The following is a 24,542-nucleotide window of genomic DNA, read 5'->3' on the forward strand; positions in this document are numbered from 1 at the left end:
TTAGTGAGTTCCCCAGTATACTACTTACGCATATACGCCTTTCCAGGCCTTGAGATAATCGCCTTCCGGCCCATAACATATTGCCTTCCGGCCCATAACATAATGCCTTCCGGCCCATAACATATTGTCTTCCGGCCCATAACATATTGCCTTCCGGCCCATACACATACACAACAATTAATACATTAATCTTAACGCATATAGCACATAGATCATATATCACATAACATATTGCCTTCCAGCCCGTATAAACATACATAGTACGCATAGCAAACACCCTACCATTTATAGCACGTATAACACAAATCATATCCGACCTTCCGGTCACACAGTCAAACCCTTCCGGGTACAGTATAGTGAGAAGACTCACCTCGCGGGTAATGAAAGCTAGCGACTCCTGAAATCACTCGCACTCGATCCGCCGAGCTACAGGCTCCCTATAATATCATATATCCCTTATTAATACTTTTATCTTTCAAGACAACTGACCCTAAGAAATTACATGTAGGTCAACTTTGGTTAACGGTCAACTTGACCGGACTCGGCGAGTGCAAAGGCGACTCGGCGAGTCTAGACGTCCTCCCCAACTTTCCCTGATGTTCCCTTTCTACTCGTCGAGTATCCCTCTTGGCTCGACGAGAGCCTCGTGGAAGAATCGCGGGGCCACCCCGACTCCACTCGTCGAGTCTGAAGAACAGCTCGACGAGTCCCAGTCAATCTTCAAGCTACTCGCCGAGTCTGTTCATTGGACTCGGCGAGTCCATGCCATGCAGTCGATCAATCTGCTTCCTGAAATACGTATTGTCCCGAAATACACAAGCATGGGACCTTCTGGACCTCTAAACATCCTAATACAGTGTTATAATCGTTTGGGTAACAAGGTAATAATCCATCTAATCACCAAATGGGTTTCATAAACCCTAAATCCGTGCACACATCAATATAACAGAATGGTCCGAAGTATTACCTGAAGAACGCACTCTCTGTGTCCCCAAACCTCAGAACTCGAAACCCTTGCTGTTCCTTCAACCAAAACTCCTCTCCTTCTTGCCTGACAATTTCTTCAAGGTTCCAATAGCCTCCAATCTTGCTCTAGATGTCCACAGTCGCTAGGGTTCTTCTTAATCGGCTAAAAGACGGACAATGACGGCATATAAGTGCATTAAATACGTTCCAAAACCAAACGGCTAGGGTTTCCGCTGAACAGCGCAGACTCGCCGAGTCCATAATGGACTCGTCGAGTCCAGTCGCGAACCCGCGACCCAGTCTGTGGTCCTACTCGGCGAGTCTGGCTCCAACTCGCCGAGTCCCCTCCTAAAACACCCCAAAAACCATATTATAAAAATACCTGAAATTCCGGGCTGTTACATAAATAAGTAGAACTCTGCCACATGTCAATCTATAAGACCTCCAAAATAGAGTTTTCCCGCTCATTTTATTCATCTATATTTACGTAAATGCCATACAATCCAAATTCAATAATTCCGGAAAAATCTGCAAACAAATATGTTAGTCAATCTTCAGATTCGAAAAACACGCATTAATTTTGAAAGTTTGTTTATTTTGATTGCAAATTAAATCCCTAAAAATCTGCAATATTAATCTTTTTCAAACGTAATCTTCTTAATTCTTATTCTTATTTATTCAAACGTAAATAGCATTCATACGGTTATTTTCTTTTTACCATTCTGCTCCAGACGAATTTTGCTCCATAGTAATATTTGCAAACGTATTCTTCTTCATTCTTCTTGATTCTGCAACGCTTCAAAAATTATAATATCAGGTTAGTATATTAAAATATCAGCATTACTAATATTTCTAACCTCTTAATTGTCTGATTTACCAGTTTCTATCATTTTTCATTTTATTAGTGATGTTCTTCTTCTTCCTTTTGCTAATTCTTCTTAATCATGTTCTTCTTCTACCTTTTCAGTTTAAAAGATGTAAATGTTAATGAAAATGATTACAAAATACGAAATTAGTAATAAAAATGAGAACTTTATTTTCTTTAAAAAAAACTGTTCTTCAAAGCTTTAACTATTACAATATGTTTTTTTTGTTTTGCTGTTTCATTTACTTTGATTTGCTGTTAATTTAAAAGGTTGCTAATTTTCCTTACAATTCTATAATGATTAAATTTATTGCAGAAAATGGAATTCATATACGAACCCAACTGATTGGCAATATGGTCATTAAATTTATTCTATAAAATCAAAACTTATCTGTTTTCATATGCGAACCCAACTGATTGGCTTTTCAAAATCAAATTCGCAACTCCAAATCGTTCGATTATTCGCCCCAATTCCAAAATCAAATAACAGATCCTTCGTATGATTCATTTAATAACCAAGGATTCTTTTACTTAAAAATAACCATATTGCCCCTAACTTGATAAGTATTTCATATATCGCAATTAACAATTAAGACAAATCAATCAATCAATCAATTTGTATAATAAAAATGCGAAATTCTTAGCTTTCTTCCCCAATTCGCATTCTACTGTAAAATTCACATTCTTCATTCACTCTCTTTCTTCGCATGTTCCAGTCATTTTTTTTTTAGTTCATTCGCATTTGAGTTGTTTGTCTCACCAAATACGAAATGAATATTAACCATAATCACCTTCGCATCTTTAACCCCAATCCATACAACCTCATATGCGAAACCCAATTTTGATTTGTATTACCAAATGCGAACATTTTTGCTTTTACACTTGAACTGCATTTGACTCCAATATGCGAACATCTTTAACCCCAATCCATACAACCTCAAAGCTTTAACTATTACAATATGTTTTTTTTTGTTTTGCTGTTTCATTTACTTTGATTTGCTGTTAATTTAAAAGGTTGCTAATTTTACTTACAATTCTATAATGATTAAATTTATTGCAGAAAATGGAAATAGGAAATAAGGTTTACCTAAATCAAATAACAGATCCTTCGTATGATTCATTTAATAACCAAGGCTTCTTTTACTTCAAAATGACCATATTGCCCCTAACTTGATAAGTATTTCATATATCGCAATTAACAATTAAGACAAATCAATCAATCAATCAATCAATTTGTATAATAAAAATGCGAAATTCTTAGCTTTCTTCCCCAATTCGCATTCTACTGTAAAATTCACATTCTTCATTCACCCTTTTTCTTCGCATGTTCCAGTCATTTTTTTTTGTTTAGTTCATTCGCATTTGAGTTGTTTGTCTCACCAAATACGAAATGAATATTAACCATAATCACCTTCGCATCTTTAACCCCAATCCATACAACCTCATATGCGAAACCCAATTTTGATTTGTATTATCAAATGCGAACATTTTTGCTTTTACACTTGAACTGCATTTGACTCCAATATGCGAACATCTTTAACCCCAATCCATACAACCTCAAAGCTTTAACTATTACAATATGTTTTTTTTTGTTTTGCTGTTTCATTTACTTTGATTTTCTGCTAATTTAAAAGGTTGCTAATTTTCCTTACAATTCTATAATGATTAAATTTATTGCAGAAAATGGAAATAGGAAATAAGGTTTACCTAAATAACATTGACCAGATAGATGAAAAATCGCATATCAAGGTTCGGGTGCTTAAAATTTGGAACTTTTTCAGAAATAATAAAGTTTGTTCCATTGAAATGATCATCATGGATGAGGAGGTTTGTTGTATTTGATATATTTTTTATTCATCATTCAATATTAGACATGTTTCATGAACATAATAATTTTTAATTTTTTTTTAAACAGGGTACACAATACCAAGCTCGTGTCTTCAATCAGAATTTCTCCAGATTTCGTCATCTTTTAAAGGAAGATGAAAGTTATATAGTTATAAAACCCAATATGGCTGCTGTTACTAATGGTTTTAGTTATACAGGTCATAAACAGACCTTATGTAACGACCCAATTTTTACGTCCGAAAATTTCATTTTAAAATATTACTTTAGAAAACATTAATAAATAAAAACATTGTTTGATCACACCATAACACATCGCAACCATGTTCTAAAAGGTCAAACCATACATCCCATCAAAATATCAGAGTACCATCCCAGTAAATCTCGTAAATGCGGAAACCGAAGAGTGTGTGTATGACGTGCCGCTACCGCGCCGGCTCCTTCCCCTTCGGTGCAGAGGTACCTGAAAACAAAACTGTAAATGTAAGCACAAAGCTTAGTGAGTTCCCCCAACGTACCACATACCATACAAACACATAACATACGTACTGCCAGGCTATTCTGGGGTGCCTGACTACCCGGTACGGCCATTCTGGGGTGCCGACCTACCCATACGGCCCTTCTGGGGTGCCGTCTTACCCGTGTCAAGCCATTATGGGGTGCTGACTACCCATGTCAAGCCATTCTGGGGTGCTGACTACCCATCAGTCCTAACAACCGATCCTCGGGGACTGGTCCCCTCCCGCTACCCCTATCGCATAACATAACAGACCAACATACAAGCATACTATCACATACAGTCAGATAATTCTGGGGTGTCTGACTACCCAGCGGTCCTAACAACTGAACTCTACTACTATTGCATATAACGTATCATGATAGCATATAACATAACAGGTAATAGCAAACCTAGATGATTTCACAAAGACAATCATCTATCATACGTCTCCTACTGGTGGACCGGCATTGTGGCCTTAGACCCACCGCTACTGGAAGGTAACTCACCTGAGACTGCTGAACCCTACTGATAAATCTTTGGCTGCTACTCGACAATCCCCTGATCCGCTGCTCCTCCAGCTCTCCGAGCTATCAATATACATATAACACTTAGTCTGACAGTCAACTAAGTCAACTCTGGTCAAAGTCAACCTTCCAGGTCAACCCTACTCGCCGAGTCTTCCTAAAGACTCGCCGAGTTCATAAACTCGGGGTCTTTCTTATTCGCGACCCGACTCGCCGAGTCAGTCCATGACTCGCCGAGTCCTAGACAATCTTCAACCAACTCGCCGAGTTGCTCATCCAACTCGCCGAGTCCATGCCTAACTTCATCCGACTCGACGAGTTGTTCATCCTACTCGTCGAGTTCCTCCTCATCTTCAAGCTACTCGCCGAGTCCACTCGAAGGACTCGCCGAGTCCAGTCGGTTCTACATACATGCAGAGGACCTTTGAGTCATGCATGGACTCCAAACTGTAGATCCACTCTTTTAAGGTCTATTCCTTACGTAAAGTTGCAAACTTTACGTGTAGAGAAGGAGATCTAGGCAAGATACGCCATTAACTAGGGTGTAAGGCCAAGGGACTTCAAAATCAACACAATGACTGATACTTTATGCTTCTCCAGGCCCTAAAACACTTGAATCTGAAGTAGCAACTCCAGATCCGGCTTCTAATCCAAAATAATAACATTATGGCAAAAGAGCCCCAACAACCACACCTAGATCTAGGTGCAAAAAGGGTCCAGGAACTAGTTTATTACCTCCAAGTGCTCAAAATGAACTCACAATCCCAGATCTATAGCTCCTTCTTGCTCCTCCAAGTTCCTTCTTCCTTTTCCAAGCTTTAAAGCACCTTCCAAGGCTCAACTAGGAGATATGACGGCTAGGGTTTGATATCCAGGGCTAAAGAGGCAGTAAGGAACCCTGGGAAGAAGATTAAGACATTTATATAGGCCCCAAGTCCCGAATTTAGGGTTTTCCACGCACAGACCAGACTCGCCGAGTCCCCCTGGTCGACTCGCCGAGTCGGTCACTTACTCCCCGACCCGGATCCCGCTCGGACTCGCCGAGTCCCCCCTTAGACTCGCCAAGTCGACCCCTAAACTTAGGGTTTTCTTTCCTTTCTTGGTCTTTGAAACTTTGGGTGTTACAACTCTCCCCCACTTAAACTAAACTTCGTCCTCGAAGCCTGCTATGGCCCACTGCCTGCGAGTTGCCTCTAAACCCAACCAACTATTCCAACACCAGCTGCCTACCCTTGCTAGCTTTTGCTCGATCCTTCCGACTAACCTTAATCCCTGCAGATAACACCTTGGGTCAACCCTGACCCTGAACATCCTGGAGACCCAACTTACTCAACTGGCAATCCTTCTGGTACTCACCGAGTACTGAACTGAACCTATAGGGGTTCACCCCTTCCCGTCCTTGCGCAAATCCCTTGCCTTCCCAAGGCAAGGTTCTATAGCCAACTATTTCTCTGTAACTGTGAAGGTCCTATACTTCACCAACTCCATCACCCCCGCCAAATCCAGTACGGGTCAATACCGCCAACAACCACCGACGCCCCTATCTGACATAACTTGGTGCCGAGCACCCCCGGTCCTTACTGACGTCTCCATATTTGGGTTACCGAACCCTACCGGTTACTACACCCCTTCGCAATCTCCTAGTCGCTTCCAGCGACTCCTGAAAATACTTTGAGTATCTATAACTGTTCTATCCATTCTTCCGCTTATACTGAAACGATGCTGCTGGGAATAGCTTGCTTATATCCCATCTGATTATTCAACTCCTACTAACTCGAGTCTTTCATCCCGAAGAAAAGCTACTTGCCTAGCTATCTTTACATGTCACTTATACTCGGCCGAAGGCTCAACTGATCCTGCTGAGAGAGACTTGTCATTTCCACATCAACCAACTATACCGTCGACACAAGTATTCCAACTCAAATACAATACTGACCCAAAACTCTGAAACCTTTCAAACACTGAATTGTCTGCAATACCGAACCTTCCTGAAACATTAAACTGCCTGAAACGCTGATCTAGCTGAATCACTGAGCTGCCTGAGACACTGAGTTGGCCGAACCACTGAGCTGCCTGAAACACTAAACTGGCTGAAACACTGAGCTGCCTGAAACACTAAACTCAAGTCCAACTGTGGAGTCAAAGGACTCCTCCCTTAGTCGCTTCCACGACTTCTGAATGGAATCTTCCTCAAGGACTAGTTTCCACTAGTTATCCTGTCACTGTGGCTCTAACAACCTTCCGATCCAACCGATCGAGTCCATACTTCACATCCTGACATCATCCATTCTATGACTAATAACATGATGGCTCCCAGACTGACGGTAGCCCTTAACATACCCGAACCTCAACGGTCCACTGCTACTCTGATCTCATAACTGATGTGACGATCTATAGCCAAGATTTGCTGACTTAGCCTTAACTGAACCATTTGGGAAATCCGAATCTAATCCGTGGATTCCCATATTCCCACCGCTGCACCCGAACGGGTGGGAATTACTACATTCCCGCGTTCAGCCACGAAATTACTACAAGCTAAAAGTCATTTTGAAGTAACGAAATTGTTCATAAATTCTGACATTTATGAAATAAATGAGTTTAAAAATAAGTTAGTTTCCAATTGTTTTTTATTTTTTTATAATGTATTTTAACTTAAAAAAAACACAAAACCTAATATTCATGAATCTAAATTAAACATTACAGGTTGAAATGTCATGACAATTTCGGTATAACTGAAAAAAGCATAACTACACTTCAAAGCTACTCTTCTTCATATACAGATGACTTTAAGGGCAATTTTCCATTAAAAACAATCTGTGAGATCACCGAACCAATTAAGGTATATTGCATTATTTTATATGTTTTACATTTTATTTTTGCATAATTTATTTTAATAATTTTTACATTTTATATGATACAGGAAATGAAGTTTTTATTAGTTGCTTCCATTGTTAATATAAGGCAGAATCTACCATGGTATTATGAAGCATGCAAAAAATGTGGAAAAAAAATTATCCCTGTTCCCAAAACCAATCATTCGTATACCAACCCTGAGGGAATTTCAGAAACTATGGTTGTCGAGTGTACAAATGCACAATGCAAAAAATCTGAATTTCAGTCAGTTATAAAGTATAGACATATTTATTTCTATTAATTTTGCCAATCTTAAAACAACACTAACAATGACATAATTATTTTTTGTTTTAGGTATATAATTCCAATTAACGTACAAGATCGTACTGGAACCATTGGATTGACTCTTTTTGATAGGGAAGCAAGGAGGTTGTTAAATATAAGTGCCTACGAGTTGAAAAAGATATATGATGCGGTATATTATTCATACCTTTAAAATCAGAAAACATTTACTTAATTTTTTTAATTTATTAAAATATATCTTACAGGCCGGAGACAGTGATGCCCTATTTCCAATGCAACTTAATGTGTTGAAAAACCGCAAGTTTGGTTTTGTTGTAGATATTACAGAATACAATGTCAACAACTATAATAACATCTACACAGTTCTCAGAGTTACAGAAGATATGTCCATTGTTTGTGAATTGGAAAGTAAAATAGAACTTATGGTATGTAATTTTTTATTGTTGAAAATTTACAATTCTTTAATGTTAAAGTACATAACGATTAACATATTTCCATTTTATTTTTTAGAGTAATCAATCTGTCTCCTTAAATCAAGTTGCTTTGGAATCCGATGATGTTGTACAACCTGTTCAAAAGGTTTTTCATTTTATTTTATAAACTTTTAATTATATTAGTTATTTTTTTTAGGAATCAAACATTTTTTTTTTAAAATTAGGATGTGATCTCACAAACAGACGAAAGTTTTACACCCTCAACAGTTGATAAGTCAACCGCAACAAGTCCTTGCAAAATATCAGGTGATTTGAAGCGCAACCTCCAAGAAATTTATGATGTTGATTCTGGATATGATTTAAGTTCAACTAAGGCTAAAAGAAAGTCAACCGTAGAGGAAACTCCACTCTTGATTCCAAAAATTGAAAAGTGAGTTTCTATCGGTTATAAGACACATTTAATATATTTTGATCATTTGTTTTGGTTATAAAGATATTTTAATTGCTTGGTATGATTTTTATTTTGGGGTATTTAGGATGTCAAATATTATTGGTTTTGAATATTTTTGGATACTTTTATTGTTTTAAATTGGACAAGTTAGTTGATTTTGGTTATAACTCAAATAAAATATATTGCCCCTAACTTGATAAGTATTTCATATATCGCAATTAACAATTAAGACAAATCAATCAATCAATCAATTTGTATAATAAAAATGCGAAATTCTTAGCTTTCTTCCCCAATTCGCATTCTACTGTAAAATTCACATTCTTCATTCACCCTATTTCTTCGCATGTTCCAGTCATTTTTTTTAGTTCATTCGCATTTGAGTTGTTTGTCTCACCAAATACGAAATGAATATTAACCATAATCACCTTCGCATCTTTAACCCCAATCCATACAACCTCATATGCGAAACCAAATTTTGATTTGTACTACCAAATGCGAACATTTTTGCTTTTACACGTGAACTGCATTTGACTCCAATATTGAAAAAATCACATTTCACAGTCCTTCTTGACTTCGCATTTTTCTTCACGAATCGTCCCTCAATCAATAACCCAATTAACCCAATTGCGAATCCAAAATCAAAACTTATCTGTTTTCATATGCGAACCCAACTGATTGGCTTTTCAAAATCAAATTCGCAACTCCAAATCGTTCGATTATTCGCCCCAATTCCAAAATCAAATAACAGATCCTTCGTATGATTCATTTAATAACCAAGGCTTCTTTTACTTCAAAATGACCATATTGCCCCTAACTTGATAAGTATTTCATATATCGCAATTAACAATTAAGACAAATCAATCAATCAATCAATTTGTATAATAAAAATGCGAAATTCTTAGCTTTCTTCCCCAATTCGCATTCTACTGTAAAATTCACATTCTTCATTCACCCTCTTTCTTCGCATGTTCCAGTCATTTTTTTTTAGTTCATTGGCATTTGAGTTGTTTGTCTCACCAAATGCGAAATTAATATTAACCATAATCACCTTCGCATCTTTAACCCCAATCCATACAACCTCATATGCGAAACCCAATTTTGATTTGTATTACCAAATGCGAACATTTTTGCTTTTACACGTGAACTGCATTTGACTCCAATATTGAACAAATCACATTTCACAGTCCTTCTTGACTTCGCATTTTTCTTCACGAATCGTCCCTCAATCAATAACCCAATTAACCCAATTGCGAATCCAAAATCAAAACTTATTTGTTTTCATATGTGAACCCAACTGATTGGCTTTTCAAAATCAAATTCGCAACTCCAAATGGTTCGATTATTCGCCCCAATTCCAAAATCAAATAACAGATCCTTCGTATGATTCATTTAATAACCAAGGCTTCTTTTACTTCAAAATGACCATATTGCCCCTAACTTGATAAGTATTTCATATATCGCAATTAACAATTAAGACAAATCAATCAATTTGTATAATAAAAATGCGAAATTCTTAGCTTTCTTCCCCAATTCGCATTCTACTGTAAAATTCACATTCTTCATTCACCCTCTTTCTTCGCATGTTCCAGTCATTTTTTTTTAGTTCATTGGCATTTGAGTTGTTTGTCTCACCAAATGCGAAATTAATATTAACCATAATCACCTTCGCATCTTTAACCCCAATCCATACAACCTCATATGCGAAACCCAATTTTGATTTGTATTACCAAATGCGAACATTTTTGCTTTTACACGTGAACTGCATTTGACTCCAATATTGAACAAATCACATTTCACAGTCCTTCTTGACTTCTCATTTTTCTTCACGAATCGTCCCTCAATCAATAAACCAATTAACCCAATTGCTAATCCAAAATCAAAACTTATCTGTTTTCATATGCGAACCCAACTGATTGGCTTTTCAAAATCAAATTCGCAACTCCAAATGGTTCGATTATTTGCCCAATTCCAAAATCAAATAACAGATCCTTCATATGATTCATTTAATAACCAAGGTTTCTTTTACTTCAAAATGACCATATTGCCCCTAACTTGATAAGTATTTCATATATCGCAATTAACAATTAAGACAAATCAATCAATCAATCAATTTGTATAATAAAAATGCGAAATTCTTAGCTTTCTTCCCCAATTCGCATTCTACTGTAAAATTCACATTCTTCATTCACCCTCTTTCTTCGCATGTTCCAGTTATTTTTTTTTAGTTCATTGGCATTTGAGTTGTTTGTCTCACCAAATACGAAATGAATATTAACCATAATCACCTTCGCATCTTTAACCCCAATCCATACAACCTCATATGCGAAACCCAATTTTGATTTGTATTACCAAATGCGAACATTTTTGCTTTTACACGTGAACTGCATTTGACTCCAATAATGAATATTAACCATAATCACCTTCGCATCTTTATGTTGATTATTTTAAACATGGAACATTTATGTCTATTATTTAGAATAACTATTATTTTTGTCACGATAAATATGTTATTTTTAATAAATAATCAATAACCAATTGTAAACAAAATTTATATCTTTGATTCTCTAAAATTAATTCATACATTTTTGTAATGGTTGCAGCATATTTACTTATCTTCTGTAAATAACCTATATTCAACCAACTATTTCCTAATATTCTATACTCCTTTTTTAGATGAAATTTGAATATTAAACTCATTTTTAGTTGTAATCTTTTAAATTCCAAAAAATCAGGAAGAAAATTATATCTAATAAAGATCCAACAACAATAAAATCATATAATCGTAATCTTTTTCCAATATTCAAGCATATAACTTTAACTCAAAACGTGAAATCCAAAATTTTGAAACACCTCATTCGTCTTCTTAATGTTCAATTGTTTCTGCGATTTTTTTTTCATTAAGCTTACATCAAACTGCTTCATTAAAGTTGTAATCCTCATTCCAGTTCTACCTGCAAGATTTCCATATCCATATGTCAGGTTAGTATTATCAGTTTAGATCACTTTGTTTTCTCTATGAATTTATGGTTGAAATTTACAACAATAATCAATATGCTGGAATAGATGTTTTTCTAATTGTAAAAAAATAATCTTGAATAGATACATAAGATCAATAAGCAATTTATAATCATCACGATTATCGTGTATCACACAATTTTACCTTCATTGATTCCATGGAGATCTAGGGTTTTAACCCCTGATATCATCCGAACCCACGATTGGTTGAAATTGGGGAAACAGTAGATTTAAATCGAATAAACCCTGGGTTGGAAATGAGGATGATGAGTCATGATGCTAACATTTTAATAAACAAATTAATAAAGGTAACTTTTTAAATACATTTACTTTATTATCATTATTTATTTAATTCTAACTAACTTCAATTGTATTATATAAACATATTATGTACATAATTTCACATTTCATTTCCTAACCTATGTCTTCTTATGCAGAAAACAACAGTAACATGTACCACATGCAGGCCAAAGAGAAAAGAAGACAAAGAAAAATATATTTGGAAAATAAAAGATCGATGAAAATAAAAACAATACCAAACGTTCCAAGTATATCATTACAGCATCTCTTCAAAAAAACCATTAACTATAACCGTATTAGTATTTTATATTCCATCTTTTACTGTTATATAGTTGAATACATATATTTACAAGTTTTATAAGTTATTTCTATTTGCAGATCAATCAACCAACATTGTTCGTCAAACTCAAAATGTCAATTCATTTACAACACCTGCAAAGCATAACACAACCATACAATACTGTCCTTCCTTTACAGATGTTAGAACTCTATTTTCTAACATTACAAATGTTATAAATCCGTTATCTAACATTACGAATGGTAATTATTTATGGTTTTTAAAATATACTATTATCCATTATGTAAATATTTATTTATTTAGTTAACTATTTTATTTTTATTTTATTCAGATAACATTGGTTTCGATAAATATATCACTTCCAAGTTAGCAAAGAAAAGACAGTACCATGTACTTTCAAATGATATGACATCAAAAAATGCATCTACAGTAACAACTTCTTCATCATCAATCAAGTTAAATCCAGGATGTCATAAATTAAAAACGAAGACAAGACATTTATCCCCTATCCCATTGATTGATTTGACAGAAGATGTAGAAAATATACATCAAGTGAACAATGAAAATCGTATAGTTGGTATCTCAAATGGTAATGAAAAAATAAAATCCATTTTACATTTCAGATACTATGTTCTATATAATTATAAAATTCATTGATATTTTATTCAACGCTTTTATTTTACAGAATATTTGGATCATGGTGATCAAGATGTTGTATGTCAAACATGTCGTGCAAAGTTATGGAGAAATGAATCCATTAAAGGTAAAGAAAATGGGAACACGGATTATTCATTATGTTGTGGTTACGGCAAAGTTCAACTTCCAGACTTAAAGAATGCACCCCCTACTTATGAAAGAATGTTTCGAAATATGGATTCAAAAAGCAAACACTTCATGAAAAACATTCGACGTTACAATTCAATGTTTTCTTTCACGTCGATGGGTGGTAAAATTGACTCTTCAATCAATAGAGGAAACGCTCCTTACATTTTCAGATTGGGTGGTCAAAATTATCATAGTATTGGAAGTCTTTTGCCAGCAAAAGGATCGGAACCAAAATTCTCTCAGTAATACATTTATGACACTGACAACGAAATTACAAATAGACAAAGATGTTTTCGGTATTTTCTCAAACTTCTTATTCATAATCTATTATTATATATATATATATATATATATATATATATATATATATATATTATGTATATATTACTAATATTATGTATAAATTTATTTATTTTAGTGGTGAAAAAGATCAATCAACATCAACTGATAGTGATATTGTTAAAGATATTAAGGTGATGTTGGATTCAAATAATGTCTTGGTTAGATCTTATAGAATGGTAAGAGATACTTTTCAAAAAAATCCAGAAGTTGATATGAAATTACGACTTATCGGGAGAAGGGAGCAAGATGGAAGAACATATAACCTACCGACTGCTTCTGAGGTTGCTGCTTTAATAATTAGTGACATTTCGGATTCAATCGAAAAGAGGGATATCGTCGTTCAAACAAAAAATGGTTGTCTACAACGTATCAGTGAATTGCATCCTTCGTACCTTCCTCTCCAATATCCATTGCTATTTCCATATGGGGATGATGGTTATAGTGTTGACATTCTTCATAGAGGTGTGTCATTTACGACCAACAGCAAGCGTGCGAAATGTACAATGAGAGAATATTTCGCTTATAGGATTCAAGACAGAGATCATTCGTTCTCTCTCATACTTAATTCAAGAAGGTTGTTTCAACAATTTCTGGTAGATGCCTATACTATGATGGAAACGGAGAGTATGTACTACATACGTAGGCAACAACATGTTCTTAGATGTGATTCTTATGAAAATTTACGTAACCAAAAAGCTCAAGGAATGACTGATATCTCGAATGTCGGCCAACGTGTCATATTACCTTCATCCTTTACCGGAGGTGTACGCTATATGCTGCAAAACTATTTGGATGCCATGTCACTATGTAAATGGTTTGGATATCCTGATTTCTTCATAACCTTTACGTGTAATCCCAAATGGCCTGAGATTAAAAGGTTTCTTAAGGATACTTCACTTCAACCAGAAGACAGACCTGATATACTATGTAGGTTGTTTAAGATCAAACTTGATGCATTCATTAAAGACTTAAGGGAGAATCAAATTTTCGGCAAAGTTCAAGCATGTAATTAAAACTATATTTTTATTTTTTTTATAAAACATTGATCTTATTATTATATTTTAAATATGTTTTGATATCTAATCACATTCTCTTTTATTTTTTTGTCAAATTCTTTTACAGATGTTTATACCATTGAATTTCAAAAAAGAGGTTTGCCGCATAGTCATATATGTCTATTCATGCATTCTGACAACAAGCTACCAACTGTTGAACTTATTGATCCAATAATTTCAGCAGAGATAGCAGACAGAATTGAAGATCCTGAATTGTATTCACTTGTAAATGAGTTTATGATTCATGGTCCATGTGGAGCTGAAAATATGAATTGTCCATGCATGGTGGATAAAAAGTGCTCTAAAAACTTTCCAAAACAATTCATTAATCATTCGTCTGTTCATCAGAATGGTTTTCCGTTATATAGGCGAAGAAACGATGGTCATTTTGTAGAAAAATTAGGTGTAAGGTTGGATAATAGAAATGTTGTTCCATACAACAAATATCTATTGAAAAGATATCAGGCACATATTAATATTGAATGGTGCAATCAGGGATCTTCTATAAAGTATTTGTTTAAATACATAAATAAGGGTCCTGATAGAGCTCCAGTTGCTGTTGTACCAACCAACAATGAATGTGAAAATAATGATGCGGTCGATGAAATAGCTGAATATTACGATTGTAGATATTTATCAGCATGTGAAGCATCATGGCGAATTTTTAGATATGATGTTCATTGCAGATATCCTTCTGTTGTTAGACTACCTTTTCATCTTCCTAATCAACAACAGATTGTATATGGCGAAGATGATGATATTGATAATGTTCTTGACAAACCTTCTGTTGCCGCTTCAAAGTTCACAGCTTGGATGGAGTGTAATGCAATCGACAGTGAAGCACGAAAACTCACATATGTTGAATTCCCTACAAAGTTTGTTTGGATATTAAATGGTCGGTTTTGGAAGCGAAGGAAAGTAGGAAAAGCCATCGGTAGAATTCATTCAGTTTCACCTAAACTAGGTGAAGCATATTTCTTAAGGATTCTTTTAAATAAAGTAAAAGGACCAACATCATTTGATGAAATTCGCACGGTAAATGGAGAAACACATTCTTCTTTTAGAGATGCCTGTTATGCACTCGGGCTATTAGATGATGACAAGGAATACATTGATGCAATTAAAGAAGCAAGTCATTCTGGATCTGGTTTTTATCTACGCTTTTTATTTGCTACATTGTTGATGTGTAATAGTATGTCTAAACCAGAGATCGTTTGGGAAAATTTGGCAGATGGAATTCTATATAGCCAACGACGAAGATTTAAGTCAGCAGGTATTACATTTTTTCTTATTTTTTAAAATTAATTTATTTTTATTTTTCAACACCCATTAAATAATTAGTAATGAAATTATTAAATATCAACCACGTATTTTATTAATTATTTAATATTTTCGTGCAGAATTGTCTCTCGGAGTAGATGAACTTAAGAACTTAACTTTGTTCGAAATACAACAAATTTTACTTCGAAACAACTCTACTCTCAAAAACTTCAAAAACATGCCATACCCAGATGTTGAATCCGTTTCTTCTTCAAACAATCGACTTATCACCGAGGAACTAGATTACGACATTCCCGTGATAAAGAATGACTATGATCGTATGTTTCTTGCATTAACAAATGAGCAACAAAACATTTTCCTAAACATCAAGAGTGCTATTCAACAAAATAAAGGAGGTGTCTTCTTTGTTTACGGGTATGGTGGAACGGGTAAAACTTTTTTATGGAAAACAATATCTGCAGCAATTAGATCTGAAGGAAATATTGTATTAAGTGTTGCTTCAAGTGGTATTGCTTCCTTATTATTGCCCGGTGGTAGAACAGCACACTCTCGATTTATAATTCCATTTGAGCTTACAGAGGATTCTTTTTGTAACATAAATCCAGACGGTGAGTTGGCAAGCTTAATAAGGAAAACCTCTTTGATAATTTGGGGTGAAGCACCTATGGTCCATAAGCATGCATTTGAAGCTTTAGATCGAACTTTGAAGGATTTATTAAGGTGCGTAAATTCAACCATCTCAAATATTCCATTTGGAGGGAAAGTTATTGTCTTTGGAGGAGATTTTAGACAAATTCTACCTGTTGTGCCGGGTGGCAGTAGACAGAACATTGTAAATGCTTCTTTGAGTTCTTCATATTTATGGGAACATTGCAAAGTCCATAGATTAACAAAAAACATGAGGCTAACTGTTGGAAGGGATCAATCAGATATAGGAAAAATAAGAGATTTTGCAAATTGGTTGTTGGATATAGGAGAAGGAAAACTTGGTGGTCCGAACGACGGTGAAACGATTATCGATATTCCGGATGATATTCTCATTAATGATTCACATGATCCTATAGGTTCCTTAATTGAGTTTGTATATCCTTCAATTTTAGAGTACTATAGCGATATAAATTATTTCCAAGAAAGAGCGATACTTGCTCCAAAAAATGAAGTTGTTCAGGAAATAAACGGCCGTTTACTTAAGAAGTTTCCAGGAGATCAAGTTGAATATTTAAGTTCAGACTGCATATGTGAATCCGAATTTCTCCATGATCAATTTGATGCAAATCTATACTCTCCTGATGTATTAAATGGACTCAAAGTATCCGGTTTACCAAATCATAAATTAGTTTTAAAAATTGGTGTTCCAGTAATGTTACTGAGAAATATTGATCAGAAAAACGGCTTATGTAATGGCACAAGACTACAGGTGTTATCATTGGGCAAACGTGTTATTGAGGCACGTATAATAACTGGAACTAATATTGGAAATCGGACTTTTATTCCAAGAATGTCTTTAACTCCATCAGAAAAAAAGATTCCCTTCAAATTCACAAGAAGACAGTTTCCTTTGGCTGTATGTTTTGCAATGACTATTAACAAAAGTCAAGAACAATCGTTGTCAAAGGTTGGTCTGTTTCTGAAAGATCCAGTTTTTTCACATGGACAATTGTATGTTGCCTTATCTAGAGTTCAGAGTAGAGAGGGATTAAAATTATTAATTTTAGATAAAGATGGCAAACTCACAAATAAAACTTCCAATGTTGTTTATAAGGAAGTTTTTCGAAATTTGTAGCTAACTTTTTTGTAACGTCGTTTTATTCAATTTTAGGAAATCACACTTAATCCATCATATTACTGTATTTTTTTATAATTACGTATTGTTGTATTTTATGTTAATTTCATTACACACATTGGTATTGTATCATCTGCATATGTCCAATTAGAATGATGAATAAAAAAAAAATAGTTTTAAAAAATCTTCATTCCTAATTAAATACTTCCCATTTAGTTAGTAATTAAATAATTACCAATAAAAAAAATTATTTAAATATTCAATATTACAATTTATAAGTTATCAGAATTATTGATATAATATTTTATTAAATAATTAATTTTTAAATTCAATTCAAAAACAGCACCCGTGGGTTCCACGAGTTTTAACCTAGTAATTCAATAAAAAAGAATTACTTCGACAGAAAAAAAAATTAAAAATAGAATTAACTAATATAAATTAATAATCCAAATAAAACAATATTTAGTATATGAATAAAATAATAAATTAAAAGTAATAATCCAATAAAAAATAATTAAAAAAAAGGAATTACAAAAATTAATTAAAAAAATTAATAATCCAATAATATAATATTTATTATGATATAAATATTATTTATTAAAAACTATATGTATTGATATATAATAATTCAATAAAAAAATAATTATTCCAACAAAAAAATAAATGAAATCAACTAAAATAAATTAATAATCTAATAAAAGAATATTTATTAATATATAATATTATATATTAAAAATAATATCTATTAATATATAATACTTCAATAAAATAAAAAAGAATGTATGCAAAAATGGTCCTTATAGTATGGTAAAAGATAAAACTGCGAAAATGGTCCCTGAGGGTAAAATTGTCATTTTAAGGAAGTTAACAACCAACTAACGGACGAGGGACCAAAACCACAACAAAACTTATTGAAAAGGACCATATTTGCACCTTTTCAAACGTTTGGACCGTAACCACATAAAATAAGAAACCACAGGGACCATTTTTGCAGTTTTGTCGTTGAAATTTATTGGATAATTAAAAAAAGATAAAACTTCAAAAGTGGTCCCTGTAGTTTTCGAAAATATCAAGTTTAGTCTCTAAGTTCAAAAAACCTCACGGATCGTCCCTGTGGTTTCAAAACTTTTAACATTTGGTCATTCCGGCTAACTCCGTTACCATTTAGCCGTTACGTCAGGGATATTTTTGTCATTTCACTTCTCAGGGACCATTTATGAGGTTTTATATTCCTCTTTTTTAAAATAAATAATAAATAAATAAAATTTAATATGCAAGTCCTCTTTCTCTTGAGGTTTATGCCTCCATCTTGCCATTACCAATTCTGTTTACCCACCGGATGGTGGAGTTTTTGATAAGGAAAAGATCCGATTTCTCCATCGATTCTCCCTCTAATGTCCACAAGCAAACACTTTTGCCTCGCTACTTCTGCTTCTAATCTTACTTGACTCTGAACTCTTCTCATCAATTGTTGATTCAATGCTGTCAATCTAACTACTTCGTCTTCTAATGAAGCAGCACGCGCCTTCTTCTTTTCACGATACTTTCTCACAGCTTCCCGGTTTCCTGATGGACGATTCTTACCTTTTTTGTCGGAGGATTCAACGTTGTCTTATGTAGGGGTTATGTCGTCATCGCTCGTAGTAGGTAGGATTTTGGTGTGCACATTGTAACATGTGTGCGTGTGTGATGAATCAGGTCCAGGAGGGTTACATGTGTGCTTATGAGTACACGCGTGTGTGTCGTTGAAGATTTCATCGAAGAAGCTGTTCATGGAACCACTGCTCGGGGTATCACCCACAAACATCTCGTGGTTGGAGAAATCGAGTTCTCCGTCATCCATTGCTTCCGATTTGTAACCTATAAACCCTAGAAACACAGATAATGAAGATAAATCAACACAGAAACTAATTTTGATGCAAATTGAGCTCTAAAGAGAAGTAGCCACAAAAAATGGTAACTAATCAAGTAATAATCTAGAGATTATCTCTGGATATGTTAAGAATTTCAACAGAAGTCAACTGTAATCGTCTAATTGATCAATACACAGTAATTGACCAATTCGATTGAAGCAATTTACCAATAAAGAAACCCTGGAACTGAGTGAACTGTTTAATTGAGTAGTTAAGCAATTCGATTTAGACTCACTCATCGTCGTCAATGGAGGTGGAAATCTTTGTGAAAGCACCATCTTGGACACCACCTAATCTCTCCGACTCCTTTTGACTAATAAAGTCGATGATGGGAAGGCAATAATGGGGTCATCCCCGCTCGTGTTGCTGCCAGTTTCGCTACCTAAACTCCCAGTTCAAAGATCGAGGCTTCTGTGCAGAGATTTTTGGTCATGAAGATCAAATTTTCTGGTTTTTGTGAGGAAGTTTCATCAATAGGCTTGTGGGAAAAGGGAGATCGAGGAAAGTAGAAGGTTAGAAGATGGTTTTTTGGTTGAGAGAGAGAGAGAGAGAGAGAGAGAGAGAGAGAGAGAGAGAGAGAGAGAGGGAGGGAGGTGGGACCGCTTGCATATTAAGTTTTATTTAGAGAGAGGTGGGACCGCTTGCATATTAAGTTTTATTTATTTATTTATTTTTTGTTAAAAGTAATAGAAAACTTCATAAATGGTCTCTGGGTAATGAAATGATAAAAATGCCCCTTACTTAACGGTGAAATGCTAACGGAGTGAGTCGGAATGACCAAATGTTAAAAGTTTTGAAACCACAAGGACCATTTGTGAGGTTTTTTAAACTTAGGTACTAAACTTGATATTTTCAAAAACCACAGAAATCATTTTTAAAGTTTTATCTTAAAAAAAGTTGTTGGATTTTATTTTATATATTTGGAACATTGAAAAGGAAACCCATTTTGATTGGTTAGTTTAGAACATAAATCTATATATGTATAGTTATTATTCTAAACTAAGTATGGCTTTTGAGAAATAATAAAAAAAATATAATAATTCCCTTGATTTTTTAATCTTGATAATCAAATTTGGTAATTTGATTGTGTTTTTTAATAAGCGGTGAAATTTTTAATGATTAAATAAACTATTTTACTAAACAAATATTAAAATATAAGAAATTAAATATCCTCCTACAAATCTTTTTATTAAATTAAATGATGAAATATAATGATATTTTAGTATAGTAACATGATACATACCATTATTTAAATTGATCGAAAGATTTATAAAAATAAAATATAGAAAGATATTTAATTTCCCTAATAATATTTATTTTTCACGAGGGAAACGGAAGATGTAGATATGAAAAGCAATTATTTATATCCAGTAGAATAAAGCAAAGAGAATATCATATGAATGGAGTGTACTTTCAATTTCCAATCCAATTCCACGCGCCTTAATTATTAATGTCGAAATCTCGTGGCCTCATGGACCCACCCCATGATTGACGGCCCGATAAGCCCACTCCTTCATTAATTCCTTTCCTCCTATTACAAAATTAGAAAGTAAACAACGAAGTCTTTAGCTATAAAATTAAATATCAAAAATATTTCTTCTCAAAACTGTTTTCACCTTTATTTGCAAGTTGATCAATCATCACAGTAGTGTGGCTAGAACTGTGTAAAGTGTAACATTTGGATCATACTTTTATGCATGAGTTGCTTGTTTATGGATCTTTGGGTATTTAATTATTATGTTTTAAAGTTGCATTAATCAATTTTATATTCTTTGAACTTTAAGATTAAATAATCAGTTTTAGATATCAAATTAGTACTATTTGTAACAAAACTTTTCATCAAAGATTTGTTAATAGGTTATTTATTATTTTTTTAACTGACAATTATAATCTATTTTTAAATTAACACCTAATTCCATTTATATCTACAAAGAGATTTCAACCTTCGACTTCAAAGAGAGAAAACACCACCTGATACTTATTAACAGATTTCTTAATAAGTATTTTTTGAAAAGAAATTGATATAATACATTATCATATCTTAAATTTAGACATTTTACAATGTATATATGTGAATCTATTTTTAGCTAATTCCATGATTAATCACATTATATTATAAGTGATTATAAGTGATTATTTTATTATTATTTTATAATCACTTCCAAAACTGAGTACAGGAACCTTTGAATTGGCTAAGATTTTTATATATTTATATTTATGTATGATTTAAAAAATCTAAGACAAGACATTCGATATAATGTTGTTTGACTAAGTTTCCTTATGTAATTTTATTTTATAAAAATCATAAGCTTAAATCTTACTATAGCTTACATATTTTCAACAAAAGAAAGAAAAAAACCAACGGTACAAAATACTTGAAGAAACTAAAGAACTAAACGATAGACATTCACTTGCTCAACTCTTTCGCACTCCATTTCTCAACTCATATGAAATAAAAACATCTCTTGATGCAAACCAAGCACAAAGGTTGACTTTTTAGTCAAGATAAGTAAGAAAAACGTAGAACATCAAAGAAAGTCAAATCGCCTTCTTCATATGTAAAGCTACAATCCATCCATGATCAGCAATCAGCATTGAGAGCCTTTCCGACAAGCAAGTGCTCCGGCAGTCCTAGTCATCGCCCCCACAAGTGAAGAAGGTCTACCACTTAAGCTTGAAGCTCTTGCATATGATGACGCAGCACCTTTTCCCGACTCCAAGAAATATGCCCCATTCAACATCAAATCCCCTTCCGATCTCCAATTCCAATTCTTCCATTCGCTTTCCTTTGCATTCTCATGCTTTGTCACCTGATATTTGCATTAATCCATCATTAGTATCAATCAATATATGAGTATATATCAATATCACTATAACTCTATAAGTATCGGTATCCATACTTGTTTTCTAAATCTGATATCGGGTGCAGTAAATCTATTGCCTTGGCTGTAGATGGTAGGGGAAGCACTGCCTCCGATTGCATACATTTCCCAATGGGTGTAGTCATTATTCACTACATGGAAATACCCATGTCTACATCTGCAACAAGAATATTTGAGTGACGTTATTCAAAAAGTCAAAAACTTTATATAAAATCATGCATGCATGTATCACGTGCTTGTACTGACTATATGGTTGTACCTAGGCATTCTCTGAACAAGACCTTCACCAAAATGATTAAAAGCAATGGTAACTTGCATCTGTTTATCCTGTGTATAACTATCACTGTGTCCCAATAACATGACTTTATCATGATGAGTCATGTAATTGTTGGATATGGTGATGGCTGTGGATCCATGGATGACATCAATGAGTCCATCATGACAATTAGACAATGAACAGTGATCTATCCATATATGTTTGCTTGACTCTATGGTAATCCCATCACCATCGGATTGAGTCCACCATCCGGAATGATGTGGTGAGTTTCTGATGTTGCCATTTCCGGCCTGCTCACAGTCATGTATATGGATCCCATGGATGATGATGTTAGTAGCATCATGTATGGTGATGCATGGACCATTACCAATATGAACATTGGTACCCCTTCCGTCAATGGTTTTGAACGAGTTCATCACAAGCTCTTGACGTAATTGGATCACCATTTCACGTTGAAAGATGATCCACAACGGTTCATCTTGAATCACGCCATATCTGAGTGTTCCCGGAACCGGGTTCACCGGATTATCATTCCGGGGATCGGTGACGACGTATATCCGTCCGTTTTTCCCGCCGATGGCGTCCTTTCCAAACCCAATTGCGCAGTCAGCTAGCCTTTGACGATTGGTGGCCCAGTTCGGGTCACACCTCCAGCAGTCGTCAATTGGGTTGCCGGTGCCGCAGGAGAGGTAACCCAAGTTTCTCCGGGAGCCATTGATGCTCCGGTTGACTTCTTCCACGACTGATTCAGGGTTTCTTTGGGATGAGGAAGAAGAAGCGATCGTGAGTAGAGAAAGTGAGGAAAGGAAAAGGATCAATGGCAGAAATTTGGTCGCCATTTGTGGAGGAGGAGAGGAGAGTGGTGAGATCGAAGAGTGTGTTGTGGGGTTGTTTTTATACTGACAATGGCGCCGTGATAAATGGCGCAATTAATTTGGTATTGGAGACCAATGTGTAATTTGAGGGCGGATTGGGGTTAATTTTTTCTTTGAGTTCCCATTGTAGTCGGTTTAATCGGTTAGGTTTGATATCTTAACAGTTTGTGGTCCAAAAATTAAATACTTTATTATATTCAATTATTCATCATATCGAATCATATGCAACCAGATTAAACTGTCCCATAACCATGGAACAAACAATTAATAACATGAAATTCGATTTTCTTTTCTCATAGATATGCCAAATTAAGTCCAAACACACACACACAAAACTTAAAATATCAAATTGCACAAGTAGAACTTAGCCTTTTTAAGTTTGTAAGTATTATGGATATGGAAATGGACCAATATATAATTTCGCCTAATTAAATAAAGATTAGAATTGAACGGTAAAAAAAGGTAAAAACAGCACGCATTTGTATGACTTTTGGAGTTGCTTATTATCATGAGACCCACTCTTTGACTGTTGCCAACAAAAGCAATTTGTTTTTATTTTTGTCGGCTCTTTAATAAAGTTAATACATAGTCTTCGAGATAAGAAGCGCAAATTACATGAGAAAATAATGTATTTTCAAATAAAAAATTCAGCTACTAGTGGCTCAAGCTTTATTTTAGTAATCGGATCCCTTATTCGATAATAAAATTACGATATGTATTATAAGATTTAGAGGAAGGCTCAATTAAGGGGAAAAAAAGTTAAGAACTAGAGAATGAAGTGTTTACAACATTAATCAAATTCATTCCAAGTCTCCTTAGACTTCTTTCCTAATTTTCCTTCTGTTTTATCTTAAGGTTCATTAGGGTCTAAACCCTTACTTAGCGCACTTCATCCATTCTTTACATTATAAACTCTTATTATTCATAACCCATCGTAGGGTTCTATCTCTTACCAT

The 24,542-nt window shown here is 34.3% G+C and overlaps 2 protein-coding genes and 1 pseudogene across 3 annotated transcripts; 1 reads left to right on the forward strand and 2 right to left on the reverse strand.

Moving 5' to 3' along the window:
* Positions 1-1,457: 1,457 nt before the first annotated feature.
* LOC145030279 (uncharacterized) lies at positions 1,458-18,023 on the forward strand. The gene is made up of 15 exons (XM_078978671.1): positions 1,458-1,508; positions 3,747-3,876; positions 7,480-7,538; positions 7,620-7,816; positions 7,907-8,027; positions 8,101-8,280; positions 8,366-8,434; positions 8,514-8,595; positions 12,434-12,595; positions 12,685-12,930; positions 13,039-13,420; positions 13,597-14,525; positions 14,643-15,848; positions 15,976-17,307; positions 17,983-18,023. The coding sequence occupies exons 1-15, from the start codon at positions 1,458-1,460 to the stop codon at positions 18,021-18,023; spliced, it is 5,187 nt and encodes a 1,728-aa protein (XP_078834797.1).
* An 829-nt stretch (positions 18,024-18,852) lies between these two features.
* Positions 18,853-20,092, reverse strand: LOC145032263 (basic leucine zipper 19-like; annotated as a pseudogene). Its single transcript, XR_013677091.1, has 2 exons — positions 19,788-20,092; positions 18,853-19,508 (listed from the first exon to the last, which is right to left on the reverse strand). The product of XR_013677091.1 is annotated as a basic leucine zipper 19-like (transcript).
* A 1,770-nt stretch (positions 20,093-21,862) lies between these two features.
* LOC145032264 (pectate lyase) lies at positions 21,863-23,679 on the reverse strand. Its single transcript, XM_078981014.1, has 3 exons — positions 22,694-23,679; positions 22,453-22,591; positions 21,863-22,362 (listed from the first exon to the last, which is right to left on the reverse strand). The coding sequence occupies exons 1-3, from the start codon at positions 23,548-23,550 to the stop codon at positions 22,141-22,143; spliced, it is 1,218 nt and encodes a 405-aa protein (XP_078837140.1). The 5' UTR covers positions 23,551-23,679; the 3' UTR covers positions 21,863-22,140.
* Positions 23,680-24,542: the final 863 nt, after the last annotated feature.

Source organism: Lactuca saligna, chromosome 2, assembly GCF_052625555.1.
Source record: "Lactuca saligna cultivar CGN05327 chromosome 2, ASM5262555v1, whole genome shotgun sequence".
Lineage (NCBI taxonomy): Eukaryota > Viridiplantae > Streptophyta > Magnoliopsida > Asterales > Asteraceae > Lactuca > Lactuca saligna.

What these genes read in the sequence shown, in the direction of transcription:
- LOC145032264 (XM_078981014.1), bottom strand. Translation starts at nt 23,550, where the DNA reads ATGGCGACCAAATTTCTGCCATTGATCCTTTTCCTTTCCTCACTTTCT. An exon ending in CTTGTTCAGAGAATGCCTAG is followed by an intron (nt 22,592 to 22,693) that starts GTACAACCATAT and finishes TTCTTGTTGCAG; the next exon opens with ATGTAGACATGGGTATTTCC. An exon ending in ATATCAGATTTAGAAAACAA is followed by an intron (nt 22,363 to 22,452) that starts GTATGGATACCG and finishes TGCAAATATCAG; the next exon opens with GTGACAAAGCATGAGAATGC.
- LOC145030279 (XM_078978671.1), top strand. Translation starts at nt 1,458, where the DNA reads ATGCCATACAATCCAAATTCAATAATTCCGGAAAAATCTGCAAACAAA. An exon ending in TCGGAACCAAAATTCTCTCA is followed by an intron (nt 13,421 to 13,596) that starts GTAATACATTTA and finishes TATTTATTTTAG; the next exon opens with TGGTGAAAAAGATCAATCAA. An exon ending in TTTCGGCAAAGTTCAAGCAT is followed by an intron (nt 14,526 to 14,642) that starts GTAATTAAAACT and finishes ATTCTTTTACAG; the next exon opens with ATGTTTATACCATTGAATTT.